This window comes from Erinaceus europaeus, chromosome 2, assembly GCF_950295315.1.
Source record: "Erinaceus europaeus chromosome 2, mEriEur2.1, whole genome shotgun sequence".
Classification (NCBI taxonomy): Eukaryota; Metazoa; Chordata; class Mammalia; order Eulipotyphla; family Erinaceidae; genus Erinaceus; species Erinaceus europaeus.
This window is the reverse complement of record NC_080163.1, coordinates 193,987,129-194,010,213: the sequence shown is the minus strand read 5'-3', so window position 1 is coordinate 194,010,213 and position 23,085 is coordinate 193,987,129. Positions and strand designations below refer to the sequence as shown.

Here is a 23,085-nt window from a genome sequence, read left to right as displayed (position 1 = left end):
CGGTTTATATCATATAAATGTTATATATTAAATATCATAACTATGATATATAATACACATATATGTGGTATATATAAATCATTATACATGATACACAAAATATATGTGATATACACACAAATATATGAATATATAATATGGAAAATATTATGTAACATGATTTATGTTTATTATATGGGAAGTAATATATGACATACCACATATATAATGCATATATATGTGTAATGTTATATGTCCCATTATAAAAATGTATACTACTATAACATATATTATTTATCATGTTATATATGTGTTAGATAATAATGCACTATATGATATATAACTTACTGTATGTAATATACAACATGCTACATATATAATAATGTGTATATTCCAATAGAAAAAGTCATATATACTCGATACAATACATGAAACATTGTATATGATATATATGTATGCACAGTATGTTGTATATTATTTATTCCACATATGTATAATATATGTATGTTATTATATATCATAATATATAGGATATATAATAAAGCATATTAGTTAATTCTAATACATACATTATCAAATCACATACAAACTGTATTATATAATATATGTAAAATATATATGACATACATAATAAAGTATATATATCATATGGGTGTACTCTCACTTATAACATGACATGTTATATATGATGCATAATATATGTATTACTATATGTGTGATATTTTGTGTAGTACACACCCATGTAGTGTTATATATATATATGTAGTGAAAAGCAGGACATCTAAAATATATAATGATGCATATATTCCATGATATGTATTATTGAAATTATTACATGGGGTGTGAAATACAGGGCCTCTCACATATGTAATAACGCATACATTATATGACCTGTAATATTTAACTTATTACATAGGGTCTGAAATACATGGCATTCCACATATATAATAATGCATATATTACATGACCTGTAATATTTAACTTATCACATGGGGTGTGATGTGCAGACCTCTCAAAAATATAATAATGCATATGTTCCATGATAAGTAATATTAAACTTATTGCATGGGGTGTGACATGCAGGACATCACACATTCATTCCACACCCCTGTAATAAGTCAAATATTACATGTCATGTAATATATGCATTATTATATTTCATGTACTGTATTTCACACCCTAAGTAGTAAGTTTAATATCACATGTCGTCTAATATATGCATTATTATATGTGAGATGTCCTGCATTACACACCCTATGGAATAAGTTAAATATTACATGTCATGCTATATATAATACATATATTACATGACATGTTATATTAAAATTATTACATGGGGTGTGAAATGTAGGTCATGTCACATATATAATAATGCATATATTGCATGACGTGTAATATTAAACTTATTACATGGGGTATGAAATGCAGGACATGTGACATATAATAATGTCTATATTACATGACGTGTAATATTAAACTTATTACATGGGGGTGTGGAATGCAGGACATCTCACATATATAGTAATGCATATATTGCATGACGTGTAATATTAAATTTATTACATGGGGTGTGAAATGCAGGACATCTCACATATATAATAATGCATATATTACATGACATGTAATATTAAACTTATTACATGGGGGTGTGAAATGCAGGACATCTCACATATATAATAATGCATATATTACATGATGTGTAATATTAAACTTATTACATGGGGGTGTGAAATGCAGGACATCTCACATATATAATAATGCATATATTGCATGACGTGTAATATTAAACTTATTACATGGGGTGTGAAATGCAGGACATCACACATATATAATAATGCATATATTGCATGACGTGTAATATTAAACTTATTACATGGGGTGTGAAATGCAGGACATCACACATATATAATAATGCATATATTGCATGACGTGTAATATTAAACTTATTACATGGGGTGTGAAATGCAGGACATTTCACATATATAATAATGCATATATTGCATGACATGTAAATTAAACTTATTACATGGGGTGTGAAATGCAGGACATCTCACATATATAATAATGCACATATTGCATGACGTGTAATATTACACTTATTACATGGGGTGTGAAATGCAGGACATGTGACATATAATAATGTCTATATTACATGACGTGTAATATTAAACTTATTACATGGGGGTGTGAAATGCAGGACATCTCACATATATAATAATGCACATATTGCATGACGTGTAATATTACACTTATTACATGGGGTGTGAAATGCAGGACATGTGACATATAATAATGTCTATATTACATGACGTGTAATATTAAACTTATTACATGGGGGTGTGAAATGCAGGACATCTCACATATATAATAATGCATATATTACATGATGTGTAATATTAAACTTATTACATGGGGGTGTGAAATGCAGGACATCTCACATATATAATAATGCATATATTGCATGATGTGTAATATTAAACTTATTACATGGGGTGTGAAATGCAGGTCGTGTCACATATATAATAATGCATATATTGCATGACGTGTAATATTAAACTTATTACATGGGGGTGTGAAATGCAGGACATCTCACATATATAGTAATGCATATATTACATGACGTGTAATATTAAACTTATTACATGGGGGTGTGAAAAGCAGGACATCTCACATATATAGTAATGCATATATTGCATGACGTGTAATATTAAACTTATTACATGGGGGTGTGAAATGCAGGACATCTCACATATATAATAATGCATATATTACATGACATGTAATATTAAACTTATTACATGGGGGTGTGAAATGCAGGACATCTCACATATATAATAATGCATATATTACATGACGTGTAATATTAAACTTATTACATGGGGGTGTGAAATGCAGGACATCTCACACATATAATAATGCATATATTGCATGACGTGTAATATTAAACTTATTACATGGGGTGTGAAATGCAGGACATCACACATATATAATAATGCATATATTGCATGACGTGTAATATTAAACTTATTACATGGGGTGTGAAATGCAGGACATCACACATATATAATAATGCATATATTGCATGACGTGTAATATTAAACTTATTACATGGGGTGTGAAATGCAGGACATTTCACATATATAATAATGCATATATTGCATGACATGTAATATTAAACTTATTACATGGGGTGTGAAATGCAGGACATCTCACATATATAATAATGCACATATTGCATGACGTGTAATATTACACTTATTACATGGGGTGTGAAATGCAGGACATGTGACATATAATAATGTCTATATTACATGACGTGTAATATTCAACTTATTACATGGGGGTGTGAAATGCAGGACATCTCACATATATAATAATGCATATATTACATGATGTGTAATATTAAACTTATTACATGGGGGGTGTGAAATGCAGGTCGTGTCACATATATAATAATGCATATATTGCATGACGTGTAATATTAAACTTATTACATGGGGGTGTGAAATGCAGGACATCTCACATATATAGTAATGCATATATTACATGACGTGTAATATTAAACTTATTACATGGGGGTGTGAAAAGCAGGACATCTCACATATATAGTAATGCATATATTGCATGACGTGTAATATTAAACTTATTACATGGGGGTGTGAAATGCAGGACATCTCACATATATAATAATGCATATATTGCATGACGTGTAATATTAAACTTATTACATGGGGGTGTGAAATGCAGGACATCTCACATATATAATAATGCATATATTGCATGACGTGTAATATTAAACTTATTACATGGGGTGTGAAATGCAGGTCGTGTCACATATATAATAATACATATATTGCATGACGTGTAATATTAAACTTATTACATGGGTTGTGAAATGAAGGATATCTCACATATATAATAATGCATATATTACATGACGTGTAATATTAAACTTATTACATGGGGGTGTGAAATGTAGGACATCTCACATATATAATGATGCATATATTGCATGACGTGTAATATTAAACTTATTACATGGGGTGTGAAATGCAGGACATCTCACATATATAATAATGCATATATTACATGACGTGTAATATTAAACTTATTACATGGGGGTGTGAAATGAAGGACATCTCACATATATAATAATGCATATATTACATGACGTGTAATATTAAACTTATTACATGGGGGTGTGAAATGCAGGACATCTCACATATAATAATGCATATATTGCATGACGTGTAATATTAAACTTATTAAATGGGGTGTGAAATGCAGGACATCTCACATATATAATACTGCACATATTGCATGACGTGTAATATTACACTTATTACATGGGGTGTGAAATACCGGACATCTCACATATATAATAATGCATATATTACATGACGTGTAATATTAAACTTATTACATGGGGGTGTGAAATGAAGGACATCTCACATATATAATAATGCATATATTGCATGACGTGTAATATTAAACTTATTACATGGGGTGTGAAATGAAGGACATCACACATATATAATACTGCACATATTGCATGACGTGTAATATTACACTTATTACATGGGGTGTGAAATACAGGACATCTCACATATATAATAATGCACATATTGCATGACGTGTAATATTACACTTATTACATGGGGTGTGAAATTCAGGACATCTCACATATATAATAATGCACATATTGCATGACGTGTAATATTACACTTATTACATGGGGTGCGAAATACAGGACATCTCACATATAATAATGCACATATTGCATGACGTGTAATATTAAACTTATTACATGGGTGTGAAATACAGGACATCTCACATATATAATAATGCATATATTACATGACATGTAATATCAAACTTATTACATGGGGTGTGAAATACAGGACATCAAACATAATATATTATTACGTGACATGTAATATTAAACTTATTACATGGGTTGTGAAATGCAGGACATCTCACATATATAATAATGCACATATTGCATGACGTGTAATATTATACTTATTACATGGGGTGTGAAATGCAGGACATCTTACATATATAATAATGCATATATTGCATGACGTGTAATATTAAACTTATTACATGGGGTGTGGAATGCAGGACATGTGACATATAATAATAGTACATATCATGCAATATATGCATTATTTTATATGTGAGTTGCCCTGCTTTTCACACCCTGTAATAAGTTTAATATTACATGTCATGATATAGATGCATTATTATATGTGTAATGTTCTGCATTTCACATCCCATGTAATAAGTTAAATATTACATGTCATGTAATATATGCATTATTATATATGTGAATGGTTATGCATTTCCCACCCATGTAGTAAGTTTAATATTACACATCATGTAATATTTTCATTATTATATATGTGAAATTCCCTGCTTTTCACACCCCATGTAAGTCTAATATTTTAATATATGCATTATTGTATATGTGATAAGTCATATTATTTTGCATATATATCCCATATATTGATGTCATTATATTTTGCATATATATCCCATATGTCTATGTATCACATAATGTTCTATATATCATATGATATGTGTATGATCATATATATGACATATATATAATATTCTACTTATTACATGGAGTGTGTAATAAATGACATCACATATATAATAAAGCATATAATATATGACATGTAATATTTAACTTATTGTGTGTGGTGTGTAATGCATGATGTACCCCATATATAATGATACATATGTGATTTATAATATGCACTATTTAATATGTTATATATTATTTGGGGCACATATGATACATGCAGGTAATATATATTATATGCATAATTACATCCCCCATATAAGTCATATATCATATATGTGTATTATATCATCTATATTGTATATAATTTAATCATATATGTGATATGGTGTATAGTATATGCTATATAATACATAATACTGTATATAACATACAATATATATTGTAATACACATATTATATAATACATTATATATTATATTTCACATACAATACATGGAGAGAAAGTGATACATATGTCACATATATTAATAATACATATATCATGTATGGAATATTATATATACATTATTTTATGATATATTTTATATCATATATCATGTTTAATATATTATATATATTAGGTATGTATTAATATATTATATGTAATACATATGTAATACATGTGTAATATGTGATATGTGTATTATTAACATCACATATATTCTATATAATGTATAACATATGGTATACAATATATAATGTATATATCATAATAAATCATGATTATAGATGATATATAATAGAATATGTTACTTATTGTATATCATACAGTATATATAAAATATGTCATGTATTATATATGTTATAACACATATTATATGATTTACATTAGTAATATAGATCAATAAGATTTTTCTGTATAAGTACCACGCGCTAACCGATTGCGCCATTGGAGCTCCTAATAAGATTTTTCTTTCCTTCCTATTTTTATTTGACAGAGCATGGAGAAATTGAGAGGGAGGGAGACATAGAGACAGGGAGAGAAAGACATCTGCAGACCTGCTTCACTGCTCAAAAGGCTTCAAGGTCGCGGTCCTATTCTGTCTATGTATGTCTTTTTCCCCCTCTAGTCACTGGGGCTCTCTGCGGCACTAGGAATTCATCTCAGCCATTCTTGCCTTTTTTCATGTCAGAGAGAGATTGAGAGAGGAGGGGGAGATAGCAGCATTTGTGAAGTGGACCGCCTGCAGGTGGGGAGCCGGGGGCTCGAACCTGTCTCCTCACCCAGTTCCTTGTGCTCAGTACTATTGCGCTTAACCTGGTGCACCACCACCTGCATCCCCCCTTCTGTCTTTCTGTATAAAAAGTCTGCCTGATGGAGCCCCAGTGATTATCAGAATCACCTGAGAAAACCAAAGATGAAGTCTCAGCCTCTCCTCTGCTTTCAAGCCCCATCCTTTGCGACACTCACAAAGTCAGAGAGGCCAGGAGACCAGACAAAGTGGAAAGTCAAGCCCAGTCTCTCCCTTCCCCTCCCCTCCTCTCCCCTCTCCTCTAAGGCTGGCTGGATGAAGGTAAGATCTCAGTCTCTCTTTCTTAAATTGTTTAAAATATATTATCTTTATGTACTGGATAGAGACAGCCAGAATCAAGAGGGAAAGGGGAGATAGGGAGGGAGGGAGAGAGGGGGGAGAGAGAGAGAGAGAGATGCCTGTAGCCCTGCTTCACCACTCATGAAGCTTTCCTCCTGCAGGTGGAGACCGGGGGCTTGAATCTGGGTCCTGCCACACTGTGATGTGTGCGCTTAACCAGGTGCGCCACCGCCCGGCCCCGAGATCTCAGTCTCTTCTTTCTTTCCTTTCCACACCTGCTCTCATTGGAATCAACAAAGACAGAATGGAGGGAAAGATGGACCCTCAGAAAAGGCAAAGTAAGGTTTCAGCTTCTGTCCCTCCATCCTTCTCCCATCTGACATCTGTAAGACAGACTTGGAAAACACAGAAAAAATGAAAGGGAGGACTCTGCTACTTCCTCAGTCGCCTCTCCCCGACCTCTTTTCTCCCATACTCTTTCGTGCTTGCTGGGCACCACCTCCTCTCCCTTCTACGTTTGTCTTTCTCTTCACCAGTCCTTTTCTTTTTCCCTCCTCTGGCCTTCTCCAAGGACAGCAGTGGTGAAAAGGGAACCCCAGCCCCAGTCCCTCCGCTCCTGTGTCATCTTTCCGACATTAACAGGACAAAAATGTAGGGGGAGATGGATATGAGGAAAAGGAGACCGATCTTGGCTTCTCGTCTCTCTCATTTCTTTCCAACACTATGGAGAACAGAAGACAGGACTGCGAAGCACTCTTATCCCCCTCCTCTCTTTCTCGGTGCCATCTCTTTCTCATATAAGCAATCCTTTCCAAACGAAGTTCACTTTCCAAGAACGTTTTCCTTCCTTCCTTCCTTCCTTCCTTCCTTCCTTCCTTCCTTCCTTCCTTCCTTCCTTCCTTCCTTCCTTTCTTCTTTCTTTCTTTCTCTTTTCTCTTTTTCTTTGGTGAGTAGGCCCACTGGGAGCACAGTAAGTTCCCTGGAGAGACAAGGAAAACATCTGTGCCTGTTGAGTTCTCTTTCATATGGGTCTGCTCACCCCATCTTTAGCCTTTAGGCTAAGCCCGTGGGGCTCAATCCTCACACTTCCGGCAACAATGACAGAGAATTCTGCCCTGTGCACTTGCTCACGGTGTCTCATGTTTCATGCTTCCTCTTGCCTGAGCTGTCACATCCGCACACCATCAGTTCTAACCAGGAGAAAGGGGACATTGCTTATTGAGAAGCCCCCCCTTCCCCCCAATCAACGCTCAGGTTAATTTTATTGACAACGGTGGTATGTTTTTCTTTTTCATAAATTGTCAATAACTCTTCCTTATGCAAATAATTTCCTTTTGATCTAAATGCTGGAGCAGAAAATCTAAACAGTAAGCTCTGCCATTAATCTGGCAAGTGTATTTGTAATGTGCAAGAACTAAACTGCATTTAGAAAGGGTGCAAACATGTTTTGGAATCAAGAGTTTACCTGCTATCTTGCTGCCATGTTAAGTGGACACACACACATGCACACGCGCGCGCGCGCGCGCACACACACACACACACACACACACACACACACACACACACACACGGAGGCAGCTAGAGAAAGAAAAGAGAAGCCAAAACTCACATCGCACTGAAAAGGCTTCTCTCCGGTGTGCGTCCTCTTGTGCTCGTCCAGGCCTCGCTTCTGGCTGAAGGCCTTGCTGCACTCTGAGCACTTGTAGGGCTTCTCCTGCAGGCAAGCAGAACAAAGCACTGTGAACACCAGCCCTTAGCTCAAAAGAAATGTGTGCGAGTCCCATCTCATGAGTATTTCCCCAGGTCTGTACGGCACTGCAACCATTCACAGAAATGTCAGATTAAATTTCAGTGTGAACACTGACAGCCGGAAGTGTGTTCTGTTTCTTTGGCTTGTCAAAAGAGCTGGCTCTGAACAGCTAGCACGATCTACCTACTTAATGAAAGGACTCTGGATTTCTGTTGGTCTGAGGTGCCACAAAACGTTACCAATATTTTAAGAGCATTATGAACTGAGAGACCTTGGGAACCCCTGATCTAGAAGATACAAATTATTGACTGTCTCAGAGGGATTCCATTCCTGCAGCAAAAACATCAGAACAAAATAGTTAAAAGATTCAAGGACTACAATTCAAAGAGCTAAACTGCAAGCATGAATTAAGTACTTTCACTTCTACTATCTAATCTTTCAACTCAGTAAGATTCAGTTTTATGAAATATGAATCACTTTTTAAAGTGAGGCTCTTTTTTTTTTTTATCCCCATGGTTAGCCAGACTCTTGGGGCAGAGGATGTCCAGGTTCCTTGGTCTTCTTCAACACAAAAGGTAGGTCTGCAAGTGAATTGCAAAATTAACACATTAAAACAGCAGTCACATTAAAACAGCCGTCAGTTACTAGTGTGCTGAGAAATGGCAGAAATGATGAAATGAGATTATTTCAGGAATGATATGTAAACAAAGAATTTTCCAAAAGGGTATTGTCCTTTTAATCTCAACTTCAGTGTCATTTTTTTTCCTCCTTTTTGCCTCCAGGGTTAACACTGGGGCTCAGCGCCTGCACTACAAATCCACTGTTCCTGGAGGTCACTTTTTCCATTTTGTTGCTGCTGTTCTTATTTTGTTGTTATTGCTGTTGTTGTATAGGACAGAGAGAGGAGAAGAAGCCAGAGAAGGAGAAAGACAGATACCTGCAGACATGTTTCACCGCTTGTGAAGTGCCACCCCTGCAGGTGGGGGCCCGGGGGCTCAGCTGGGATCCTTACGCCGGTCCTTGCGCTTCATGCTATGTGCCCTACCGTCCGGCCCCTACAGCCTCCTCCTTCTGAGCAAATTCTCCATTACTCAATAACCAATAGGTATGAAGTCTTCACAGCTTCTCTGGATTATCAAGCTCCTTTCTCCCTTTGTCTGACAGGAAGGGAATGCTCTGGTGAATTCAACACCAACCCACAGTTTGGCAGTCGCCAGCATGGTGCTCTCTCCCTGTGACTACCGCTCTGGGGTTGAGGCCACTGAAGACAGCATGTGGGCCCTCCCTTAAGCATCCCTGGCTTCTCACAGAGTAGAAGCCCTGTTAAATTTCTAGCATGCCTAGCATTTCTCTAGTCAGCTGCCTGATGTCCTGCAAAATCCTGGCTTGGGGCTGCTCCCCAAACAATTCCCACATTGCACTAATTTTAACCTGGAAACCCTCCTTCCTGCCGCCACCAACGCAGAGCCCCCTGAAGGCCTGATGCTGATGCATCACCTCCTGACCCGAGAGTCGACACGATAAACTCCACTGCAGAGCACTGAACTCCTGGACGGGGACACGCACCACCCACGCACTCTGGTGCCACAGCAGCAGCTTCCTGTCACTGACAGCTGCGGCCTAAACACGCGAAGAGCCCAAGCTCACAGTAGCCAAGGACGGACCCGGCAGCTACCATTTATATCCGTAGCAGATATGCTCATAGAACTATCGTGGGCATGCATTTTGAAGTATTATAGTATTAAATAAATTGTGTATAGTGGGGGTAGGCAGCATGATGGTTATGTAAAGAGACTCTTATGCTTGAGGCTCCAAAGTCCCCAGTTCAATCCCCTGTACCACCATCACCCAGAGCTGAGCAGGGCTCTGGTGAATAAAGAAGAAAAAAAATTGCATAGCACTGTTTCAGAGAGTGTATGATATGAATCACACACACACACACACACACACACACACACACACAGACACACACAGACACACATACACAGACACACACACACACAGACACACAGACACACACAGACACACATACACAGACACACATACACAGACACACAGACACAAAGACACACACACACAGACACACAAAGACACACAGACACACACATTTTTAAGATTCATTAGCGGGGTCTAACTAGAGACAAAATAATTAGGACCTTGCTTAATACTTTCTGAATGAGCTTAATTTTCCTCTGTTGTCATGACTTGGAACCATCACTAAATGCAGGTAATCTATGTGGGTTACACCGTGTACTCTGTCAAATGCTGAATTGGTCAGGGGTCCAATCAATTTAGCTTTAATTAAACTACATTTGGCCAGGAATGCTTTACAAGGTAGGATTCACAGGCCCCCTGAGCCATGCCTGCCATGTTGTCATGTTGCTAATGCAAAGTCAAACTTTTATGCTGTTAAAGGCCCAGCCACATAAAAGAACAGTCATTTCATATATATATGAAAAAAGTATATATATACCTTTTTTTGCCAACATAAACTGAATTTCAAAACCTCAACATTTCAGAGGACTCTGTAGAAACAGAATCCCATTTTCATATATCTCAGAGGGACCTGGAGGTTGCAAGTTGTTAATTTACTTTAGTGCAGGACATCTTGTCAGGAGGGAAGGAGTGTGGTCCCCACTCGACAGATGAGCAAAGGCAAGGGACAATCTGGCTTGGTTTCCACTTTCGTACAAACTTCCCCTGTGGCTGCCTTCTCAGTAAACTGCAGAAACATGAGTATCTCCCTCCCCCAACTCGTCAGAGGTTAAGGTCAGAGGTTAAGGTGAAAGGTATTTGAACGTTGTAGAATGATGCTTGCTAAATGTTCCTTCAAGTATCCTGACCCCTATAAAGAAGAAAAATTAGCACTTAACAGAGAATGGGCCAGCCAGTGAGTATGCTGTGGACTGTCAGAGCCTGTGGCTCTTCTAGCACACGTACAAAGGCTTACCGGGTTTCAAGTTGTGAGCAAAAGCTGGGCTTCTGGGCTGTAAAATGTTATGTGTGCACACTTAACAAACCTTTTCTCTGCCTTGCTCAAAGCTGTAATCAACCCACAGTGCCTGGGCTTTTTAAGAAAGCAGTGTGCATGTGAACAGCTTGGTTATTTTATAGCCATTATTGCTTACCCTAAGAAAGACCAGAAAGATGACTTCTGCAGGATGATGATTTTCCCTAGTTATAAAATCAAGAAAAAAAAATCAAGACTTAAAACCTCTTGAAGCAGACTTGGTAAAGATTTCTTAGAGGAGCAGTTGCCTGTGTTCTCAGCTATGGTGGACTCTTTGCTCTTGAGACACACTACAGTCCCTGGCACAGAGGAAACATGCATCTTGTACCTACAAGAACAACACTGTTATTTTTTAAAAAGATAGGAGGGGAATGTCATTACATCCTCCAACTACACACACACACACACTCACACACACACACACACACACACACACACACACACACACACACACACACACACATTTTTCTCCTACCAGAGTACTGCTCAGCTCAGGCGTAAGGTGGTACAGGGGACTGATTGAACCTGGGGCTTTGGAACCTCAGTCATGAAAGTCTTTGCACATAACCATTGTGCTGTCTCCCCTGACCCACTCTCCAACTTTTTTCTCCCCATCTGCAAAATGACTCACTGATTTCCAGAGTGTAATACGGATCCCCAAGTGTAAAGGGAGAGCAGTCAGTCTCAAGTCTCCCTTCACCTGTGCCCTACTGGGGCCCGTTAACTACCCTTCCCTTAGGTGAGGGCCAGAGCAGAAGAAGCCCCCACTGAGTCTAAAGCAAGGCTTCTCCAGCTTGGCACCACTGATATTTAGAGCCACATCAATGTTTGGGGGAGCTGTCCTGTGCACTCACAGAACATTCCCCAAACCACAACAGCTTCCTGACAAAAAAAACCACTGATACTCAAATTATCTATAGAGAATGATGTTTCTTTCTCCCACTGTGCTGCTGCTACTTCCATAAATTATTAATTATTGAAAAAAAGAATCATGCACTTTCATGTATAGTGGTGATAAAAAAAAATGCCACAAATTTTCTAGAAGTTGCTTCAAAGTTTCCTGCTTGTTTAATGACATGTCAGAAAGATTTGGGACCATTGGTCAAGCCACACTTTAAATAGCACTGGTACAGACAGAAAATGTCTGGAACCACAGTCACATGATTCAGTTTCATTGTTAACTGAGTACCTTCTACGTAATTCACATTGTAGAAAGTGCGTCTGATATCAGAATTATACTGAAGCCCTGAACTAGATATTTTACTGTTATCTAAAATAATTCTAAGTTTTATGGTTGGGGAATGTGTGGTGATTATAAATAGAAAGACAGTATTTGTTGAGCCTGAGTGAGCAAAGAGACACAGGGACTCATTACTCTAGTCTCCCTGTCTCTGTAGGTTTGAAACTGTCCCAACAAATGTCAAAACAGACATTGGTCAACACTGCTTTCATGGTATCTTAAAACTCAAAGCATCACATCAAAGATCTTGCCTGTCTTGTGGGGAAATCATCTTGGCGTTGGGAAGATAGTATGAAGCATAAAACCATCTCAGAATGAGAAACGCTCATCTCAGCTGTGCCTGCTCTGAGCCACGGGGCTCCCAGCTGTTCCTGCGGCCTCAGTCACAGCCCTGCACCCGGTGAAGCCTCACTGATTCCCAAGGCCCAGCTCCTGTCTCCCAGCCCAGCATGCCCTCAGATGTGTGTCCTGAGAGCAAGCGTTTCTCATGCTCTCATTTAACCAGAGCATCTGTTTAACTGGGTCAGCATCTGGGCCTCATGTGACCTGTCCCACTACAAACCTTTCCAGAATAAAGCAGAGCTCAGGGCAGCGTCCTGTGGGGGCCTGGCTGCTGACCACAGGTCAGCCTTGATGTCTGTTCCTGGGTACAGCAGGCCTCACACAGCCCATGGCCACGTTTCCAGATACTTTCACCCTTCTAGGGGCCAGTTCCTTCCTCCTCCCTCCCTCCCTCCCTCCCTCCCTCCCTCCCTCCCTTCCTCCCTCCCTCCCTCCCTTCCCTTCCTCCCTCCCTCCCTTCCCTCCCTCCCTCCCTCCCTCCCTTTCTTTTTCAGCAATACTGGCTTTGTGATGAAAAGATGACTGTCCCATTCTGTCAAACACCGGATTCACAACAGAACTGCAGATGGAATTTAGAGGAGGGTACCGACATGGGGCCCTCTGGGTGGCTATTACACACACCTAAGGGGGTCAGATCTACAGCCCGGGCCCACCTACCATATATCTAATGGGTCCTCAGAATGTCTGCACTTCTTGAAGTGCAATGCCACCAGCTGTCCGCCAGCAAAACACCCAGCCTCCCCCTTGAACGAGCAGCCTTGCCGAGGAAAACGTCTTTTTCATAGATGTTTATAGCTTTTCAGTCACTACCTTATTTTTATAGCCAGCGTGATCTTTCAACATGTGACAAAAACACACCCGCTGCCTAGCAGACAATGCACCTAAAAATCACAATGCTTGGGGAGACCTACAGAGAGCTTTTGGAATATCTAAAGCAGGTCTCCAACACAACACATCCGTAATTGGTTCTGCATTGCGGCTAATGAAAAACACACAGTCCCATAAACCAGGAGAATGAATTGCACAAGTCACATATAGAAAACTAAAAATAATCACAGTAAACAGAATGACATCTTTATAGTTCAGGGTTGCACACAGACTTTAAATAGAAACAAGACAGCTCTCTGTCGTCTCCGTAATTCATTCACGCTTGAGGTTCATGGGGCACTGTGTGAGTGAATTGGTGGGACCCAGAGCCTGTTAGCCTGCAAATCGGAGTTACCAGCAACCTTTGCACAATTATCAAGACTTGGGTGCCACCTCTGAGGCCTGCTGTGTGTGGCCCTAGCCCACCATGCCCCGGGGATTGGATACATTATCTCCAGTAGTGTCTGTAATGCTAACGATTGCAGCAATAGTAGCATAGACCCGACCAAGGGCCCCCCCGAAACTCTCCCCCCTCTCCCACCTCATAAGCAGCCTGCTTGGTGTGGGGCTGGCAAAGGCTCAGAAACTCTTATGAGGGGAAAAAAATTTGTTCAAAACAGAAACACTATCCAAATACTTTTCACTACATCACTTGAAATACCTTTAAAATTCAAGGATAAAAAGAGACTCACATACATGTGTTAATGCCTTCTTTATCCACAGTTGGAAGGGTAAAAGTACTGAGTATCCTTTTAAATAAATAATTTTAAAAACCCTTTAAAATAAACCTTTGGATTTTTTTTTTAAGATTTTATTTATTTATTAATGGGGGGGAGGGTGAACCAGAAATAACTCTGGTACATGTGCTGCCCAGGAATTGAACTTGGGACCTCATGCTTGAGAGTCCAATGCTTTATCCACTGCACCACCTCCTGGACCACACCTTTGGATGTTTCATCTCTATAAATACCAGTTCTTTAATCAGGACTAATATTACAGCAATATGACTTAGAAAAAAAAGTTTTGGTCAAATAGTGGATAAGTCTCTAACATTTATCATACTAAAGTGGAGTTTCACAGTTTGCTTTCATATGCTGAGATAACTGAAGTGACATCATAAAAAAAATCAGAAAATGAAAAGCAAACTCCCCAGAGAAAATAAAAACTTTACAAATGAAGTTCCATTTAAATATTAAACATAATCTGCCTCCAAATATGCATTTTGTCCCATTTAACTGTTGAGCAGTTTGGTTCATCTGACTTTGCAGGTGAAGCAAGTTCTTTCAAAATATGACCAAGGAAGGAGACATAGCTCAGAAGGCAGGTGACACTGGGTCTCTGGGGCAGAGTAAACCAGGAAGTGATGACCGAGGGAGACAGAGGACTCTGAGCCACTCAAGACCCCGTGCAGTCATGGCATAATCAAGTCATCAAGTCGGAAATAATATTCTGTGACTTCAGATCCCTCCCGTGGAGCTTATGACTACTTAGGGGTGGAAGTATTCTACTGCCTTCCCAGCCCTAATGCCATATTCCAGAGGCCCTGCCCTTTCTGACAGTCTCCTAGCTCAAATTAGGGCGTAACCCAATCTGGCTTTTGAAAAGAATGATACTCAACACAGTCTAAGAAGCTCAGCTCTAAAAATGGAAGTGAGTGTTTATTTGGACAGCAGGGTTTTTGTAATACACATGAAGAAGAGGGTTATTAAGGAGCTGAAAATACACTTGCTGATAAGAATTCTGAGAATAATACGGGATTCGTGCATTATAACGAATATTCTTTGGTTAAGTGAGTGTTATTATTTAAGTTATATTACGGGAAACAATTTATCTCCCAGCATAATTACTAATTGTTGAATTTCTCCCTCTGAAAGATCTTACAAAAGAAAACTAGCCGTAGGAACAGAAAAAAATGTATCCTGTGTAAAAAGTTAAAGCTCATCATCTTAAAAGATTAGAGACACAATCCTAAAAAAACCATAAGAGAAAGTAAAACGGAAAGAAATAATGAGACAAAGTAGAGAGGGCATAGGAAAGAGGACACGACTACCAACACACGCAGAATTCCCCAAATGACGGGTTTCAGAAAACAATCATAAAAACTGGGGAGAACTGTGAGACCACAAGTTACTGATGTAGGTGGCAGCTCATCCCCGAGTCACAGCCTATCTTCTGATTTCTGGTATCTGTTTATTGTATCTTATACATTTTTAACGGAAACCAGAGTCTTCCAAAGTCATCTTTTCTGCCTATTTCAGGGACTGTCATTTACCAACAAAATTGCTCCTGAAAAAAAAAAAAAACTCCAGTGACAAGTAATTCAACAACAAAAGCAAAGCAAACTCAGGAAGGAAAAAGTTATCTGCTTCCTATACAAAGGTCCTTTTCCGGGGGGCGGGCGGTCATGCAGCGGGTTAAGCACACATGGCATGAAGCCAAGGACCGGAGCAAAGATCCCGGTTTGAGTCCCCCAGCTCCTCACCTGCAAGGGGGGGTCGCTTCATGGGCGGTGAAGCAGGTCTACAGGTGTCTATCTTTCTCTCCCCTTCTTTGTTTCCCCCTGCTCTGGATTCTGTCTGTCCTGCCCAACAACAATAACAACAGCAAGGGCAACAAAGTGGGGAAAATGGCCTCCAGGAGCAGTGGATTCCTAAGAAGTGCAGGCAGCGGGGCCCCAGCAATAACCCTGGGGGCAAATAAAGAAAGAAAGGTCCTATACCTTAGGTTTCTACACTAAGTAATTTGAATGTATCAAGCTCTCCTATTTACGAGGGAGCAGATAGCAACCAAGCTGATTCCCATGATTAGAGGAGGATGAGCCTAAGGGTGGGCCTGATCAGCACATCAGTTGTCATTACCACTGAGCAGTGAATTTATGTCAGGATGTTTCAGAAGTACAGCAACACTTAAGGGATGCCCTCACCCAGAAGAAGAGCCTGACACATTTGCAAAGCCACAGAATCAAAGCGTACTTGTCCATCAACCATGAGTTTTTTGGGGAGGGCTCACAGAGTCATTCCTTCAGTTCATTCTTAACACATAAGAAACAGGTCCAATCAGTCCACAGAAAACAGGGCTAATTCAACTTGACTCCTTCCAAAAATAACAAGCATGTTTTCTGGCCTACGGGATGGTGGTGGCCAGGGTGATCCATCTCTGAATAAATGTCATCAAATTTATTCAGAGGTCTGCAGGAGAAAGGACTCATGTAAATGCAAAGCCTTAGAAAGGGCCATCCACCGCTAAAGGAACAACATGCTTATCCCATTACACAACCTGGAAAACCATGAGAACACAGCAGAAAGGTGCGATCACACATGCAGCTCATTCGCCTGGGGCCAGCAGAGCTTTCATTTCAGCCAAGTTCATGTCAGCAGGTGAAACAAAACCATCAAGGAGCGGGGCAGAAGTCAGAGGAAATCATCAAGATGAATTACACCAGAATCAGCACACTGCACAGATGTCATGGAGTGAGGACCATGAACTTGCCCCCTCTCAAACCTCAAAAATGCTGGGGGGGGAAAAAAAACAACAAATCAGCCTGTTTGCACAGGTGAGGGTTCCACGACTGTCCTGGCAGAGGTCTTGCTAGACCTGAGCGTGTTCAAACTGGAGGATGTTTTGACAAAAAGCCAGCCAGTCTCAAAGGTATATATATTTTTCTTTATAAAAGGAAGTTAAAGAGGACACATCTACTGTAACAACTGGGAAATTTTTGCCTCCCCCAATTTGAATACCATTAGCATTTCTGAGTCCCAAAGGTAACTGGAGACCATGATTTTTATTCATAAAATTAACATCTTCACTCTTGACCCCTTTTATCTGATGCAATATATATATATATATATATATATATATATATATATATATAATTTTTTTGTTTTTCCCTGCAAGTAAATTTGAATTCAACTTTCTTTAATAGATGGGCCGACTTTTATTTTAGAAAGCATTTTGTAATCACCAATGCTATAGCACAGATTCCAGCCAGTGTATATATTTTTTCTCTTTTATAGAATATCACTTTTTAAAATATTTATTTATTTATTGCCTCCAGGGTTATTGCTGACTCAGTGCCTGCACTACAAATCTACTGCTCCTGAAGGCTATTTTTTTCCCTTTTGCTGGCCTTGTTGTCTATAGTTATTATTATTGCTATCATTGCTGTTGTTGTTGGATAGGACAGACAGAAATCGAGAGGGGGGGAGACAGAGAGGAGGGGAGACAGACACCGCAGGTGGGGGGCCTGGGGCTCGAACTGGGAATCCTTTTGCCAGTCCATACACTTTGCATTATGTGCGTTTAACCCGCTGCGCTACTGCCCGGCCCCTAGAATATTACTCTTACACACAATATCTAATGACTGGCTATGGCTATTACCAGCAGCAATCTATGGAAGACCAGATTTATATATAAATATAAACATAAAAGTAAATATAAATATACATATGTTACTTTTAAATTAAGGGGGTTAATGCTTTACAGTGCAGTCACTGACATATGCATACAATCTCATTATATAATAGGCCCCCAGCGTTTTCTGCCTCTCCTCCCAACCCCCTCCCAGAGTCCTTTGCTTTGGTGCAATACACCATGCTCAGTCCGTGTTTCACATTCTGCTCTCCTTCCCTAAGTTCTTTGCTTTGGTGCAATACCCGGATTTCATTTTAAAGTGGAGCTTTTTAAGCTTTTATTTTCAGATTGGTCTGGGTTTCTACGCTCTAGAGAATGGAATTTTCATTTAGGTCGAGAACCATGAACAGTATATGACCACCTGTTCCCTTTTACAAGAAAAGAGCCCCATTTTTAGCTCTAAATAATAATAATAAAAAGCATACCTGCCCATGAAACTTGACAATCCCAACTAAGCTTTCCCCCCTAGAATTTCTGAAGTTCTCATTATTATTATTAGTGATTTAATAATGATTAACGAGATTGTAGGATAAGAGGAATACAATTCTATATAATTCCCACCACCAGAGTCCCATATCCCATCCCCTCCACTGGAAGCTTTCCTATTTCTTATCTCTCTGGGAGCACGGAGCCAGGATCACTGTAGGGTACAGAAGGTGGGAGGTCTGGCTTCTGTAATTACCTCTCTGCTGGACCTAGACCTCTAACAGATCCCTCTCTCCACCATCACTGGTTATCTCCATCAGGAACAACATCATAAACACTCTTGTGGGCCTCTACAGGACTTTGCCTTCAATGTAGGACAACAGTGGTACAAAGTTCCCCACTCTCCAAAGGGAGGCTGGGCCAACATACTCTGCCACTCGAGGAAGATGGGTCCTGAAATGAGTGCAGCCTAGAATGTTCCTAGCTGTGACCGTGGACTGCAAGATCAGACTGAGAGCATGCAGACGTTACATGGGCTTCTGTGTTGATTATGAATAGACATGAGTCCTAGGTGAGATCATGAGGTTTATAGTTAATGGTACTTATATATTTTCCCCATATCTGGGAGCTACTCTCTGCCTTGATCCAGCTTTCTAGTCCTATTCTCAACTCTGACACCATCTCCCCAGACAACGCTTTCAGCTCACCTGCATGTTAGCTGTCAGGTTCAGGCAAAAATTAGTAAAGTCACGGATCCCATGGAATATACCAAAAACAGACTTGCTTCTTCCAACATGAAGACCCAAAATCTGTTCTACTCTTACCTTTAGGTTCCTGATTATTCAACAGTTTGTTCTGCTTTATATCTTAATGCTTTCAGTCACCAAGTTGCAGATGTTACCATGACACCAACCTGACTTCCCTGGGCAGATGACCTCACCAGTGTGTCCTGGAGTCCCACATCCCCAGAGCCCTGCCCCACAAGAAAAAGACAGAAACAGGCTGGGAGTATGGATCGGTCTGCCAATGCCCATGTCCAGTGGAGAAGCAATTACAGAAGCCAGACCTTCCACCTTCTGCACCCCATAATGATCCTGGGTCCATGCTCCCAGAGGGATAAATAGGAAAGCTTCCAAAGGAGGTCATGGGGTGCAGAACTCTGGTGGTGGGAATTGTATGGAATTGTACTCCTCTATCCAATGGATTTGTTGATCATGATTAAATCAATAAAAAAAAAAAAAAGTTTGCTAGAGGAGAAAGGCATGTAGACCTACAATCAGTCCCTCACCTCCATCCTTATGAGATCAAAGTAAATAAATAAATAAACCCTCTGTGTGATTATCTCAATGCATGCAGAAAAAGCAAACAAACAAACAAACACATCTACCAAGACTCCACACCTAATTAAAGTCTCGACTCTCACGACAATAGAAATGGAAGGAATGTGCCTAGACACAATAAAGGGCACAGCTAACATCACACCCAAGAGTGAGAGACACTTTTTGTCCTCTCTGCTCCTGTTCTGTCCAGTCATGAATAGATATTCCCTGTCTATCCTCCCAGGGGCAGAATGAGCTCATTCCCCTGTGCCTATCCTCACAGAGAAAGGTAGCTTCCCATCCTAGCAGGTCTGCATCCCAAGTGCTAGAGGCGCTAGACATGGCGGATGGAGGGGAGGGTAAGGAGAGCGCGACCTCAGGCTGAAGGGTCAAAGCAAATCTCTTCTCTCTCCATGAGGTGGTTTTGTTTTGCCTTTTGTCTGAAGGAAGGTTGTTTTCAGGAGTCCAGCGGTAGCACAGAGGGTCAAGCGCAGGTGGCGCGAAGGGCAAGGAAGATTGTTTTGACAGAACTACTTAAAAACATCCAGGGTTATTCAAGAATTGCCCACCTCATTTTCTCAGAATATCTGAGGTGAAAGAAAAGACTCGGATCCTAGGTAATATCCTCATGTTCCCTAAATTCCAAGGCACAGAGACTACTAGGCACACAGGTTGCAGTTTGCAGGCTTTCGTTTGTGCACTTAAGACAATCACGTTCTAGTGTCTCCGTCTTCTACATGTCTTGGACTTAGACATATCAGTTCCCTAAGAGGATGCAGAGAGAAGAAGTAATCTCTCGGAATTTTACTTTCTTTTTAAACCTGCAGTTGTGACAGTGTTTGTACTATCAGTCAGATACTGTCCAAATCAGATCAACATTAAATACTAAACTTGGTAGAAGATTCAGTTAACATCATTTAAGAAAAAAAAAATTTTTTTTGAATTCCTAAGAGAGAGATACAGATAGATAGAGATACTAGAGCACTGTACTGGTTTCACTTATGGTGGTGCTGGGGGTTGAACCTGGGGCATGGGGAACCTCAGGTATGAAAGTCTTTTGCATAACCATTATGCCATCTCCCCAGTCCTCTGTCAACAAAATTACTATTTGCATCTAGAGAATCAAGGCCACAATGAGGCCCACATGTGCAGAACCAATCTCCAATGGACCTCTATCCAGACAGGAATGCAGTAACATACAACGGCCATCTCAAGACCCCAAAGAAGTAGAAGTGGAGGGTGGGGGGAGATATTTCTGGGGTGCAGCCCGGCACTGCATGAAAGGGAACAGGCTTTGAGCATGCAACAGCGTCGACACTGGACAGATGTTCCAGAACTCATTCATGTGCTGCCAACAGGGAAATAGAAACAGGATTTCAGATTTACAAAAATTCAGAATTCAGCGACGAGTCATAAATTACTTAGTGATAAACCGTCCCGCGTGTTTAAGACAATCTTCTCGATGGAATGATATTTTTTTTCTTTTTGGCAACGGCTGGGTATAATGCTTACATGTCTAAAAACACATGTTAATTTTAGTTCCCTCACTTCTGTTGCCACAGCAGAGCCAAAGGCATAACATACTAGACCCAGAGCAGCCGGGCACGTCACATTTCAGCAGAATGTTAATCGTAACCAACACTGGCACCACACAGCAAACTCACTCACTCATTCACAGAATCAGAGGAGGCGCTGAGGCAGCAGCCTGTCTGTGAAAGAAAGGTGCTTGTTGAGGGAGTGGTGCTTTCACATGCAGACATGGCAGAGGAGACAATGGCAAAGGTTTGAGTGCAGTGGAGTTCAGCATGTGGACCCAGTGTGACGCACACTGAGACTGGTCCTGGCAAGTCACTAGTTTGGCCACAACACCTGTTGATTTGGGAGAGCGGGGCCCCTTCGTCTGTCATGAGCACTCTGGTGGTCTGAGAACTGGGGTAAGTTCAGAACCGCACACATTAGGGACTGAGTGGCCAGGCACTTGGTGAGGATGGCTTAAAAGGGTCCAGAGGAGCCCTGGGCCTTCCAGAGATTCTTAAGATTTTTGGGGCTGCCGCAGAGGGTGCTGTGCACTACACAGTGTTTGGATCACGGGTTTCCTTAAAGTATTTTATTTACTTTATTTTTGAGAGAGATGCAGAGAGAGAAAGACACAGAGAGAAACTCCAGAGCACAGTGCTCAGCTCTGCCTTATGGTGGCCTGGGGGATTGAACCTGGGACTTCAGAGCCTCAGGCATGACATTCTCTTTGCATAACCATTATGCTATCTACCCTTGCTCCTGGATCATGGGTTTTCTAACAGGATAACTGCAGGTCCTGTGTGAGTGAGTGGTGGGTGGCATTCTCAACACGCCCAAACAATCACCTGGGTCTTCCTGGAAAAGACCTAAAAGGTTCTGACTTTGAAAATACTCTGCTACGGAGCCAGCCAGTGGTGGCGCACCTGGCTGAGCGCACACTTTTACAATGCAAAAGGACCCAGGTTCACGGCCCCAACCCCCATCTGCAAGGGGAAAGCTTTGCGAGTGGGTGAAGCAGGGCTGCAGGTGTCTCTCGGACTCTCTCCCTCTTTATCTCCGTCCTCCCCTCTCAATTTCTAGCTCTCTATCTGATAAGTAAATGAAGATAATACTAATAAAA

The 23,085-nt window shown here is 40.2% G+C and overlaps 1 protein-coding gene across 8 annotated transcripts in view; it reads right to left on the bottom strand.

Moving 5' to 3' along the window:
- The window catches only part of PRDM5 (PR/SET domain 5), a 181,940-nt gene that overhangs the window by 5,759 nt on the left and 153,096 nt on the right, over nt 1-23,085 (bottom strand). For all 8 annotated transcript variants that reach the window (XM_060186090.1, XM_060186091.1, XM_060186089.1 and 5 more), the window contains one exon: nt 8,693-8,797. In XM_060186090.1, the coding sequence (XP_060042073.1) occupies nt 8,693-8,797 (105 nt within the window). The remainder of the gene's footprint in view (nt 1-8,692; nt 8,798-23,085) is intronic.